The sequence below is a fragment of the Rutilus rutilus genome (genome assembly GCF_951802725.1).
Source record: "Rutilus rutilus genome assembly, chromosome: 12".
Lineage (NCBI taxonomy): Eukaryota > Metazoa > Chordata > Actinopteri > Cypriniformes > Leuciscidae > Rutilus > Rutilus rutilus.
The window spans coordinates 26,604-40,434 of NC_140217.1; the positions used below are offsets into that span (position 1 = coordinate 26,604).

General features: G+C 40.7%; 1 protein-coding gene across 2 annotated transcripts in view; it reads right to left on the reverse strand.

The window, feature by feature from the left end:
• Nucleotides 1-13,831, reverse strand: part of acvr2ab (activin A receptor type 2Ab) — a 65,145-nt gene that overhangs the window by 8,573 nt on the left and 42,741 nt on the right. Inside the window, exons 2-5 of one of the 2 annotated variants that reach the window (XM_084425873.1) lie at nucleotides 6,197-6,404; nucleotides 5,660-5,760; nucleotides 4,717-4,871; nucleotides 3,003-3,146 (exon numbers count right to left, since the gene is read on the reverse strand). In XM_084425873.1, the coding sequence (XP_084281999.1) occupies nucleotides 3,003-3,146; nucleotides 4,717-4,871; nucleotides 5,660-5,760; nucleotides 6,197-6,404 (608 nt within the window). Of the gene's footprint in view, nucleotides 1-3,002; nucleotides 3,147-4,716; nucleotides 4,872-5,659; nucleotides 5,764-6,196; nucleotides 6,405-13,831 lie in introns of both variants that reach the window. The other variant, XM_084425872.1, reaches the window with a different exon arrangement.

A 13,831-nucleotide genomic window follows, 5' to 3' on the forward strand; every position in this document is an offset into this window, starting at 1 on the left:
CTCTTCTCCCCACTGCTCTTCTCCCCACTGCTCTTCTCCCACTGCTTTCTCCCCACTGCTCTTCACCCCACTGCTCTTCTCCCCACTGCTCTTCTCCCACTGCTCTTCTCCCCACTGCTCTTCTCCCACTGCTTTCTCCCACTGCTCTTCTCCCACTGCTCTTTTCCCCACTGCTCTTCTCCCACTGCTCTTCTCCCCACTGCTCTTCTCCCCACTGCTCTTCTCCCACTGCTCTTCTCCCACTGCTCTTCTCCCCACTGCTCTTCTCCCACTGCTCTTCTCCCCACTGCTCTTCACCCCACTGCTCTTCTCCCCACTGCTCTTCTCCCACTGCTCTTCTCCCCACTGCTCTTCTCCCACTGCTTTCTCCCACTGCTCTTCTCCCACTGCTCTTCTCCCACTGCTCTTCTCCCACTGCTCTTCTCCCACTGCTCTTCTTCCCACTGCTCTTCTCCCACTGCTCTTCTCCCCACTGCTTTCTCCCCACTGCTCTTCTCCCACTGCTCTTCTCCCACTGCTTTCTCCCACTGCTTTCTCCCCACTGCTCTTCACCCCACTGCTCTTCTCCCCACTGCTCTTCTCCCACTGCTTTCTCCCCACTGCTCTTCACCCCACTGCTCTTCTCCCCACTGCTCTTCTCCCACTGCTCTTCTCCCCACTGCTCTTCTCCCACTGCTTTCTCCCACTGCTCTTCTCCCACTGCTCTTCTCCCCACTGCTCTTCTCCCACTGCTCTTCTCCCCACTGCTCTTCTCCCCACTGCTTTCTCCCCACTGCTCTTCTCCCCACTGCTCTTCACCCCAATGCTCTTCTCCCCACTGCTCTTCTCCCACTGCTCTTCTCCCACTGCTCTTCTCCCCACTGCTTTCTCCCCACTGCTCTTCTCCCACTGCTCTTCACCCCACTGCTCTTCTCCCCACTGCTCTTCTCCCACTGCTTTCTCCCCACTGCTCTTAACCCCACTGCTCTTCTCCCCACTGCTCTTCACCCCAATGCTCTTCTCCACACTGCTCTTCTCCCACTGCTTTCTCCCCACTGCTCTTCTCCCCACTGCTCTTCTCCCACTGCGCTTATCCCACTGCTCTTCTCCCACTGCTTTCTCCCACTGCTCTTCTCCCACTGCTCTTCTCCCACTGTTCTCTCCCCACTGCTCTTCTCCCACTGCTCTTCTCCCACTGCTCTTCTCCCACTGTTCTCTCCCCACTGCTCTTCTCCCACCTGCTCTTCTCCCCACTGCTCTTCACCCCAATGCTCTTCTCCCACTGCTCTTCTCCCCACTGCTCTTCTCCCCACTGCTCTTCTCCCACTGCTCTTCTCCCCACTGCTTTCTCCCCACTGCTCTCTCCCCACTGCTCTCTCCCCACTGCTCTTCTCCCCACTGCTCCTCTCTCCCCACTGCTGTTCTCCCCACTGCTCTTCTCCCCACTGCTCTTCACCCCACTGCTCTTCTCCCACTGCTCTTCTCCCCACTGCTCTTCATCCCACTGCTCTTCTCCCACTGCTCTTCACCCACTGCTCTTCTCCCCACTGCTCTTCTACCACTGTTCTCTCCCCACTGCTCTTCTCCCACCTGCTCTTCTCCCCACTGCTCTTCACCCCAATGCTCTTCTCCCACTGCTCTTCTCCCCACTGCTCTTCTCCCACTGCTCTTCTCCCCACTGCTCTCTCCCCACTGCTCTTCTCCCACTGCTCTTCTCCCCCCTCTGTCAAGCTCCTGAAGTATGCAGACGCCACCACACACATCAGCCTCACCCAGGACGGTGACAAGTCAGCTTACAGACAGGAGGTTAAAGAGCTGGCAGACTGGTGCAGGATCTTAACACACTCAAAACAGTGGAGATTATTGTGGACTTCAGGAGAAACACCCCAGCATCATTCCCACTCAACATCACAGAGTCATTCAGGTTCCTGGCGTCCACCATCTCTCAGGATGTGAAGTGGGACACTCACATTGATTATATATTTTTCCAAAATTATATATATTTTTTGTATATTGTTTTTTTCCAATTTACTTTTTCTATTTTTATTTTTATTATCGGTTTCTTTCTGAATTATCGTTTCTCACTGTTATTCTGTTTGTGCTGTGGAAGCTTCTGTCACTAAAACAAATTATTATTATTATTAATTCAATTATTTATTTATTTTTAACTGGTGTGTTTAATATTGCTGTTGTTTCCGTAAAAGCAAATAGATTTGTTCTCCAAAGTTTTTGCAGAGTAAAGGTAAATATGTTTAATAGTAATGTGTAATTCATATAGCGCCTTTCCTAAGCTCAAGGACGCTTCACAAAGAGCAGTAATACAACAATTAATAAATACTAAATAGCAATTATATGGATGATGGACAAGAGCTAATGCAGTTGCATATAGCAGTAATTGTGCAAACATTTAAATAAATAACAGAGAACCATAACATCGTGTCATGTAGACAACACAGAAGATTGACCATATAAATAAACAAAACACAATAAGCAATAAGCAATACACATAGAGCAAATTCACAATATGATTAGTCATATTGGGATAACACATTCTGGTGACTAGTTTGGTGCAAAAGTAAAATATGATTGTGATTTATAATACTATGACATCATTCGCTATCATTTACATCTTGAATGCTGAATTGGTTTTCAAAATATTACAAAAACAAACACTTAAGACTGAAACTATAAATGTTTAAAATGAGTCTCCAGTACAATGAAGTGTATTTTCAGGCTGAATTAATTGCAGACACTTAATTTTTTGGGTTAGAGGTTTACAACAAACACAAACCAGAATGTTTGAGGAATATTCATATTCATATAGAGCACAATAATAAACCACTCTAGTTTTGAGTTACAGCATGCAAGCAAACATGCCTTAACCATGGTAAAATTGCTTTTGGCAATTTTTGAGCAGTAACTGACTGCTTAATTATAAATGTTAAAGCCTTGAAAATATCTTCTATTCTGAAGCTGAAGAGGCAATATGTGCAAACAGTAATGACATGGAATCTCTCAGATACCTGGACAGGGAAGACTTTGACGGCCACTGGTTGGTTGAGCAGCTGAGCCTTCCAGACGCAGCCGAAGCGTCCTCGAGCCTTGACCTCTAACAGCTGAAGAGGCTTCTGGCCCAACAGGGGAGACGGGGGCGTCAGTCCGGGATCCTGAACACAACACACACACACCAATCACTGCTGAGACTCTCCACACAAACACACCAATCACTGCTGAGACTCTGCACACAAACACACCAATCACTGCTGAGACTCTCCACACAAACAGCGTCTGATGCAGGAGAACTCAAATATTAATCCATGCGAGTGAGTGAGAAAGAAAGAACAAAAGAAGGAAGAGTCCATTTACAGAGAAGAGTTACCGCATCACAAACTCATGAAAGAGGATGAAAACCACAGCATCGGCATGGCAGGATGGGAGAATGAATGAAACTCTTACCTCTATCATGATATGAAAGGCGCGCTAGCAAAAGATGAAGAGAGGGATTTCACTGTTTCTAGCACACAAGCGCTGTGATGAGAGCAAGAACGAGCTCAAAATCATCTCAGCATGAGAATGAGAAAGGGAAATATTGATGTGGTGTCTGTGATAGATTCTCATATGCCACAATGAGAAACACACAACACACACACACACACACACACACACACACACACACACACACACACACACACACACACACACTAACAAACACACACACATGCACCTAGCTATCTAAAAAAAATCGAATTAGCACTTCTATAGACTGTTTTGTGCCCCATTTAAAGAAGAATAAAGCAACAAGCAAACGCACTGACAGTACGCTTCAAAAAATCTAATCTCAGCACTGGTCAGGACGGACCAATCACAATCCTTTGACTTATTACACAACATGAACATCATTTTATAAAGATTTCTGGGATGGTGTTGCTCGATCCCCCTGGAAGAAGATAAACATGCCCAACATATTTAATAAAATCATTTTCTCATTCAGTACTTTTGTCTTGTTTGAAATTCTTAAAGTATTTAAATAACTCAAACTAGTAACGAAACCGATAAAAGCTATATATGCATTTTTTTAATGAATAAAATCACACACAAAAAAAAATGAATTTGTAAAGCTTTAACTAAAATTTTGAATAAAAACAGAAGTATAAAAAATTCTACCTAATTCAAAATATGAATAAAAATAGAATCATATATCAGTGACACTAAAATAACACTGACTTGAGACTGGTTTTCAAAAAAAAAGAAAAAAGAAATTGAGTGAGTTTATGCATAAAAAAACAACAACAAAAAAACAACTTTGACAGATTCTTTTCTTATTTAAACTACACTGGAAAACAAGACAAAAATTCTGAGTAAGAAAATCACTTTTAGCAGTGACACTTTTATGAATGACCATCAACAAAACACAGTAACACTTTATTTTACAGTGTCCTTGTAACATATGTTACATGTACTTGTTGTAATAATAGCAGTAAATTATGCATAATTATTTGCAAATAACCCTAAACCAAACCCTAACCCTACAGTAAGCAATGTTGTTAATTAATATTACTTTGTTCTTGAATGTATTATTACACTGTAATAAGGACACCTTAAAATAAAGTGTAACCCAAAAGACATATGGATACACGTTTATAACGGCAGTGACATGTGAAAGAGTCCCGAACGCTCCAAACATGATCTCTTGAACACAAAGATCTTTCACAGATATTGATTTTGATATTGAAGTACCTGTGATGGCACGAGCAGCGGCGGGTACGACAGCTTCAGATGCCGGTACATCCAGAACGAGATGAAGAGAATCACAGCAACAGCCATGATGGGAATCAGAGAGTAGAGCATTGTGGGAAACGAGTCCGGCTTCGGACTGACCGGGTTTGATGTGGCTGGACACAAGAATTTACTGAAAATGTGACACTTTTACAAATATGGACATTTAGAAAGCCAGAAAGCTATACTATATGCAGTTTTATTTTAGAAACAACAACATACAAACTATGACAATGATAATCTCATGTACTGATTATGTGCTTTATTTAATGTTAAAAGCGTCTAATGCGAGTTTGAATGTAGTTTATAGCCGTATTGAAAGAACAATGGATAATTGACCTCAGATCTTGAAAATAAATGAAAGGAAACAAGAATGTTAAAACTGTGAACAAACGAGTGTATTCTATGACAAAGATGGTTTCAGTCACTCAGTATGTATTTTTAATAATGTTGAAATGGTAGTATTTATGAATAGTATGAATGGTAGTATTTATGAATTTGATTCATTATCCATTAAGTTGCGAGTGCCGAGAGACTCCGCCCACACGCTCTTCTGATTGGCTGTGATTTGTGATTGATTTGTTGTCGCGTCTGGTGTGGACAGACAAACTGCTTGTTGCTGGAAACTTATTGCATGGCGTTTGGTTAGGAAACTTCACTCCTGCTGAGCGGATCCTGTTTATGTACTAATCTTATTTTAGAGGCGGCCTTCGCAAATCGGTGGCCCATTTCAAAGAAACAGTTGGAGACCTCATAAGAAAAAAAAGACAAGACAAGCATTTCTGATGCTTCTGATTTCTCCGAGGCCTGTCTGAAGTGAAACGTGTGAAACACAGTAAAGGCTTCTGCTGATTTAGATGTCTCTCAGCAGCTTCACGTCGAAAACCTCAGGGTTAAAACTCACTCTGAAGCGTCTCTGGACTGTAGAGAAACCTGTCGTTGCACATGTTCCCCTCACAGCAGCAGAAGAAGACATCGGGATTCTCCTTACGCTCCACACACTGGCTGCTGCACACACACACACACAGAGAGAGAATGTGTTTTCATCATTAATCACCACACGCACACACACATTTACATTTATGCATTTGGCAGACGCTTTTATCCAAAGCGACTTACATTGCATTTCAAGGTACACATTTACATTCTTAACAGTTCTTGCTTTCCCTGGGAATCGAACCCATGACCATGGCGTTGCAAGCGCCAACGCTCTACTGTTTGAGACACACACACACACACACACACACACACACACACACACACACACACACACACACACACACACACACACACACACACACACACACACACACACACACACACACACACACACACACACACACACACACACACACACACACACACACACACACACACACACACACACACACACACACACACACACACACACACACACACACACACACACACACACACACACCTGTCGTAGCAGTTGACGTCATCGAGCCAGCATCCCTGCTTCACAATCTCGATGGTTCCTGAGCGGTTCTTCCAGGTGGAGAAACAGTGTCGTCGTTTGTCCTTTTCTCCGTAACACGACTCGATTCCACTCCGGTTCGTGCCGTCCTTTTCCCAGCTCGCGTTATAAAACACACACTCCTCCGTCTCCGAGCGCCCCAGAATCGCACCTGAACCAAAGATATCTTACATGTTGTCCATATGTGGGTTTAACCAACATAACAGAGGCTGTTTAAAACCTCACTGCATATTAAATCTTAAATTGGAAATGAAGCAGTCAGTCAAGTTCACATTATTTTCTATATTTAACATAATTTCCACTCTAATCAAAATTTATGTAACAAACACGATAAATGAAACCATTTAAAAAAGCTGTCTTGTTATAGCTTTTGTAGCAAATCTTGCAGAACTACAGCCTGTGGCGTCGTGGGTTAGCAAAGGATTCAAGACATTTGATAATTTCAGAGCTTTTAGAGTTTAAACATTTTAAATGATTATCTAATAAGTCATGCTCTCTTTTTGTGAAGAAAAATAGCACTTTTGATTTCAACAGCTGGATGTCTAACAACACAATACTCCAATAATAAAACACACAAGATACAAATGTTGGGTCAAATTGTCCATTTTTAAAAATGTGTTTGTCACAATGCATTCTGGGATTGTCTGCTTAAAGTCCCCGTGAACCGAAAGTTGCAAACAACTTTTCTCCAGTGTTGTGACGTATTTCCCAGTGAAACGGAATATTGCTAGAGGTTAGGGTTAGACTTTGGCGCTCCTCCTCTGCATCTCTCGCTCACAACAGACTGACGCTTATAGAGGAGAGGTTACGCGTTTGCAACCAGTCAAACTGACGTCATCAGAGAAGCAACGCCATTCCAGACCAGAAGTAACTTTTCAGATTTTGAATAAAGATTACCATGACAAACTATTTTTTTCAGTGTATTAACTTGCATGGATTAATTGTTCACCACAAGATGCTCTTTGATACCCATCTTTCATTTGAAAGTCACGTGTCTAGTATCTGTAAAACCGCATTCTTCCATCTTAAAAATATATATAAATTGCATATTATGCTCTCATTTACAAATGCAGAACAATTAGTTTATGTGTTCATGACCTCAAGGCTAGATTATTGTAATGCTCTACTGGGTGTTTGCCCTTAGGGTTAGGGTTAGGGTTAGGGTTACAGCTGGTCCAAAACGCAGCAGCTCGAGTTCTTACCAGGACCAGGAAGTATGACCATATTAGCCCAGTTCTGTCAACACTGCACTGGCTTCCTATTAAACATTGTATACATTTTAAAATATTGCTGTTTACTTACAAAGCACTAAATGGTTTAGCTCCGCAGTACTTGAGCGAGCTCTTAACGCATTATAGTCCTTCATGTCTATTGCGATCTCAAAATTCCGGCCAGTTGATAATACCTAGAATATCAAAATCGACTGCTGGCGGTAGATCCTTCTCCTATTTAGCACCTAAATTTGGAACAATCTTCCTAACATTGTCTGGGAAGCAGACACACTCTGTCAGTTCAAAGCTAGACTAAAAACACATCTCTTTGACCTAGCATACAATATCTTAGGTGGGGCTGTGCCATATTCAGTCAGTTTCAATAGTTTGGTAATCATGGGAGCCAGGTCTTTTAATGTTGTGGCTCCCAGGTTGTGGAATGCTCTTCCTTAAGACATCCGTCAAGCATTCACCCTTCTCATAAAAATAATAATAAAAAAAAAATAATAATAAAAAAAAAAATAAAAAAAAAAAAATATATATATATATTTAAAAGCACATTTTTTTTCTCTGAATATTACTTCTCAGCTCACAGTCTGTAAATTCTACCTTATTATGTGTTTGTTTGAATCCCTCTTTGTTTGTATCTTTAACCTAACTTTGAAAGTGACCTCTGTATTACTTTCAGCGCTCTACAGTCACACCTTTTTCAGTAAGGGACAACATTTCCCCCTTAAATCAATATTTACAGTGCATGTTTTACCTTTACAAATACCTTTATAAAATAAACAATGCTTTAAATAAAGAAATGTTAAATAGAGAAATATGCAATGATTATAAAAACTCAGTGATGCTTTTAAATATTAAATTAAATCCGCCAGTAGGTGGCAGTAAGTCACTGTCTTTATGAGCGAGTCATCGATTCATTCAGTAACGAAGTAAATGGCTGTAATTATGAATGAATCATTGACTTTCACGATTTGTTCAAAGCTGCAGATTCGTTCACAAACACCGCTGTGGCTTTCGTTGGAGCTATTGTTTTATTGTAAAAAATACGGACAATACCGTGTTTAAAATGAACATCACTTAATATTAATACCTATATTAATAATCGTTTGTTGAACTGTTGTATAAAATCAATGGCAATTCAGCATTTTGTTCACGTACCCCCTTCTGTCACCTCACGTACCCCAGTTTGAGAGCCACAGCCATAACTATCTTTGTAAAGCGACCTTGGGTGTTGGAAAATGAATAAAAATCATTATTATTATTATTATTATTATTAATAATAATAACCACCCAAACACAATACAAACTGCAGGATACCAGTGCTCTGTGAAAAAGTCAGTATTTATTTAATGCCATTATTAAAAGTTTGAGGCATTCTTACACAAAAACAAACATTGCACAAACTTTCCATTTGCATTTGAAATTGAACTCAAACTGTTTAGTTACTTTCTCAGACAGGTGCTTCATATCCCGCACTTCTGTCCATGCTGGATCTATCCCCATTTTTTTTACAAAGTAAGAATGTAAAACAAAATAAGGCATTAGCATGACCGCATAGCCAGGCCTTTCTAGTGTACCAGCTCCGAGAGAAGCCTCGCAGGCTCGCGCGCACTGCTTCCCTTTATTGCTAGCCTGCTGTCCGATAAAGATTGGCGCGGGCGCCCTAGCGCCCTCTATTGGCCAGCCGCCCCTGCACATAACACATTATAGACTTCTATAATTTAATGTTTGGCTGCATAGATTCCGGAACCGGGAACACTTCCCATAAATCCTGATGTACTTGTTACATCATAAGAAGAATGGCGTCTACGCTAATATTTGTTTCTCTGTTTATCTCTAGGTTTACCGCAGTCCGCCGGATCCAAGTCGTATCCAGATCTGATGAAGGACCTGCGCCTGGACACACACACACACACACACACACCAGATCTGATGAAGGACCTTGTGCCTGGACACACACACACACACACTCCAGATCTGATGAAGGACCTGCGCCTGGATGCGACGACAACACAGTCCTGAAGTGTCACTAGTCTCTCCCCTGTGAAGGCCTCCTTCCCTTCTCTTTACCTCTGTACAGATAAAGTGTTGTCAAACTAGTTCCGGTTCACACGGCTACGTGGAAGTGATCAATAATTCTGTATTATACATTTTTAAGGCCAGACAAGTAATTTGTTTAGATCAATTTGTAAAGAAAGACTACACGCCTGCACACATATATATTCAAACGCGCATATCTATAGACTAAACACGTGATGCGCATGTGCGCGCCGTCAGCGTTTCACAGGTTTGCATTTTTAAAGCTTGCGCAGAGTTACTGTAATCTCTGTTACTGTAATCTCCTATTATCACTGTAAAGCTGCTTTGAAACGATCCATATTGTTAAAGCGCTGTATAAATGAAGGTGACTTGACTTGACACAAGACTAGTAATATGCGCTAACAAAGTAAACGGTCAATTTTGATTTCATGATTACTTTAATGAGGGATACATGCAATGATGCATTATAATTTGGCCATAAGGTGCCTTAAAATGTCTTGTATTTTATATTTTATATTGGAAGTCTGAGATGATATCATAATATATAAACTGAAATTGAAGTTGTTATTCACTGACAAAACTTGGATTATTACTTTAAGAGTCAGTGAAAGATTTATTGGTCTGTTTATGTTAACACACATTAACGTTCGAATGTTAGGGTTCAGTGTGCTTAATGTTTCTGAAAGAGTCTCTTCTGCTCATCAAAGCTGCATTAATTTGATCAAAAATACAGTAAAAACAGTGAAATATTATTCCAATGTAAATCAGCTGTTTTCTATGTGAATATATAGTAAAGTGTAATTTATTCCTGTGATCAAAGCTGAATTTCAGCATCATTACTCCAGTCTTCAGTGTCACATGATCCTTCAAAAATCATTCTAATATGATGATTTGATGCTCAAGAAACATTTATGATTATTATCAGTGTTGAACATAGTTGTGCTGCTTCAGATTTCTGAGGAAACTGTCATACATTTTATTTTTCATGATTCTTTGTTGAATAGAAAGCTAAAAAGAACAGCATTTATTTAAAATAGAATCTTTTGTAAAATTACAAATGCCTTTACTGTCACTTTAAATCTGTCCTTGATGAATGAAAGTATTAATTTCTTTAAAAAATTTTTTTTTATTAATACATACACAGTGGGAAGAACAAGTATTTGATACACTGCCGATTTTGCAAGTTTTCCCACTTACAAAGCATGTAGAAGTCTGTCATTTTGATCATAGGTACTCTTCAACTGTGAGTGACGGAATCTAAAACAAAAAGCCAGAAAATCACATTGTATGATTTTTAAGTAATTAATTTGCATTTTATTGCATGACATAAGTATTTGATACATCAGAAAAGCAGAACTTAATATGTGGTACAGAAACCTTTGTTTGCAATTACAGAGATCATACGTTTCCTGTAGTTCTTGACCAGGTTTGCACACACTGCAGCAGGGATTCTGGCCCACTCCTCCATACAGACCTTCTCCAGATCCTTCAGGTTTCGGGGCTGTAGCTGAGCAATACGGACTTTCAGCTCCTCCAAAGATTTTCTATTGGATTCAGGTCTGGAGACTGGCTAGGCCACTCCAGGACCTTGAGATGCTTCTTACAGAGCCACTCCTTAGTTGCCCTGGCTGTGTGTTTCGGGTGGTTGTCATGCTGGAAGACCCAGCCACGACCCATCTTCAATGCTCTTACTGAGGGAAGGAGGTTGTTGGCCAAGATCTCGCGATACATGGCCCCATCCATCCTCCCCTCAATACGGTGCAGTCGTCCTGTCCCCTTTGCAGAAAAGCATCCCCAAAGAATGATGTTTCCACCTCCATGCTTCACGGTTGGGACGGTGTTCTTGTACTCATCCTTCTTCCTCCAAACATGGCGAGTGGAGTTTAGACCAAAAAGCTCTATTTTTGTCTCATCAGACCACATGACCTTCTCCCATTCCTCCTCTGGATCATCCAGATGGTCACTGGCAAACTGCAGATGGGCCTGGACATGCGTTGGCTTGAGCAGGGGGACCTTGCGTGCGCTGCAGGATTTTAATCCATGACGGCGTAGTGTGTTACTAATGGTTTTCTTTGAGACTGTGGTCCCAGCTCTCTTCAGGTCATTGACCAGGTCCTGCCGTGTAGTTCTGGGCTGATCCCTCACCTTCCTCATGATCATTGATGCCCCACGAGGTGAGATCTTGCATGGTGCCCCAGACCGAGGGAGATTGGCCGTCATCTTGAACTTCTTCCATTTTCTAATAATTGCGCCAACAGTTGTTGCCGTCTCACCAAGCTGCTTGCCTATTGTCCTGTAGCCCATCCCAGCCTTGTGCAGGTCTACAATTTTCTTTAATTTGTAGGTGTCTTTAATGCAGGTAACGAGTTCAAAAAGGTGCAGTTAATACAGGCAATGAGTGGAGAACAGGAGGGCTTCTTAAAGAAAAACTAACAGGTCTTTGAGAGCCGGAATTCTTACTGGTTGGTAGGTGATCAAATACTTATGTATACTTATACTTACTTAAAATGCTAATTAATTATTTAAAAATCATACAATGTGATTTTCTGGATTTTTGTTCCTGCTCTCACAGTTGAAGTGTACCTATGATAAATATTACAGACCTCTACATGCTTTGTAAGTAGGAAAATAGGGCTGCACGATATTGGAAAAAAAATTACATTGCGATATTTTTCCCCCAACGATATATATCGCGATATTGCGAGCCATCAATCCAGGCTAAAGTCAATAATTACCATTCCATGTTATTAATAATTTCACTAATAAGCAAGCTTCATTACAAGTAACAAAAAGGCCACTTAATATTTTATTCCAGAAACATATTTCTCTCAGAATTCGGTGAACGTTCTACACAGGACCTAACGTTCTTCGGGTTCTAGGACCTGAAAAATTATGTTTTCTGTGCTGATTCAGTGACGCGTTCATGTAAACGCCACCTAGACCCAGCAAAAGTAATGATTCATAATATGTAAAATATTACAATGAGACATTTTAATTGTTTATTAATAAACAAGTGTTTTCTGTAAAGCTGAAGTTGACAATATACTGACTCGCGATCTTCGCAGCAGTGATCGGGAGAAATGCACTTTTCATACAGATTAAATATAGCTATATATATTTTTTTAATGGTTCTGTTTAAAAGTAGAGATTTCTGTAGATAATAGATATATTTCTTTTTTTTTTCTTTTTTTTTTAGGTGTGTGAGGCGAGTATGCTACCTTTTACGCTGAGTTTCGGTTCATGGATGATAGCTTAATCTCCGGTTAAGGCGCTGGCTGCTATTTTTAATTATTAATAATCATTATTAAATCCAGGAAATTGGATAATGAAATACTGATTAAAATTAAGATACAATTAATACAAAACGAAATTCGTTTTAAAGAAAGGCTTTGTGCTTTCTGTTTGAGGTTTCTGTGAAAGTTTTAAAGCAGTCTTTTAGTGCCGCTTTCATAACGGTCGCGTCCGTAATGTCACGTAACATTGTTTTTTCCTCATAAATGCGAACACGAAAAATAAACGAATGTTTAAAAAAGACAACCATCCACAACTTTATAACACTCCAGCAAAGTAGCCTACCTCTTTTTGGTCAACATCCTCCTTTTTGTAGACGAAATAGGCTAGTCCCAAATAGCTGATTTTGACTTTTTTTGCGGCAGATCCTCTTCGTCGCGCATTTTTGAATGTTGGCTGTGAGCGCGGTGAGCTGCGGCACAGCGAACCAATTACTGTGCAGGCACGCAGAACGCGTATGTCACCCCAGCAAAAAGCCATGCAACAAACTCGTGTTTACTGTGTGCTACCGTTCTCTTATGGGTACTACTAACGTTACCCTTCACATCGCATGTTCCGGCGATGTGACTATCGCTCATTCGCACATCGCGATGTCGATGTTAAAACAGAATATCGTTCAGCCCTATAGGAAAACCTGCAAAATCGGCAGTGTATCAAATACTTGTTCTCCCCACTGTATATATATATATATATATATATATATATATATATATATATATATATATATATATATATGTCTCTGTGTGTGAGTGTGTGTGTGAGCGTGTACCTGTTTTTCTATCCCGGTGGGGACTTCAACCTGAATGCACACAGACTCATGGGGACTCGTGGCACAGTGGGGACCTAAATAGAGGTCCCCATGGGTAAACAAGCTTATAAATCATACAGAATGAGTTTTTCTGGAAATGTAAACATGCAGAAAGTTTTCTGTGATGGGTAGGTTTAGGGGTAGGGTTAGTGTAAGGAGACAGAATATACAGTTTGTACAGTATAAAAACCATTAAGTCTATGGAGAGTCCCCACAAAG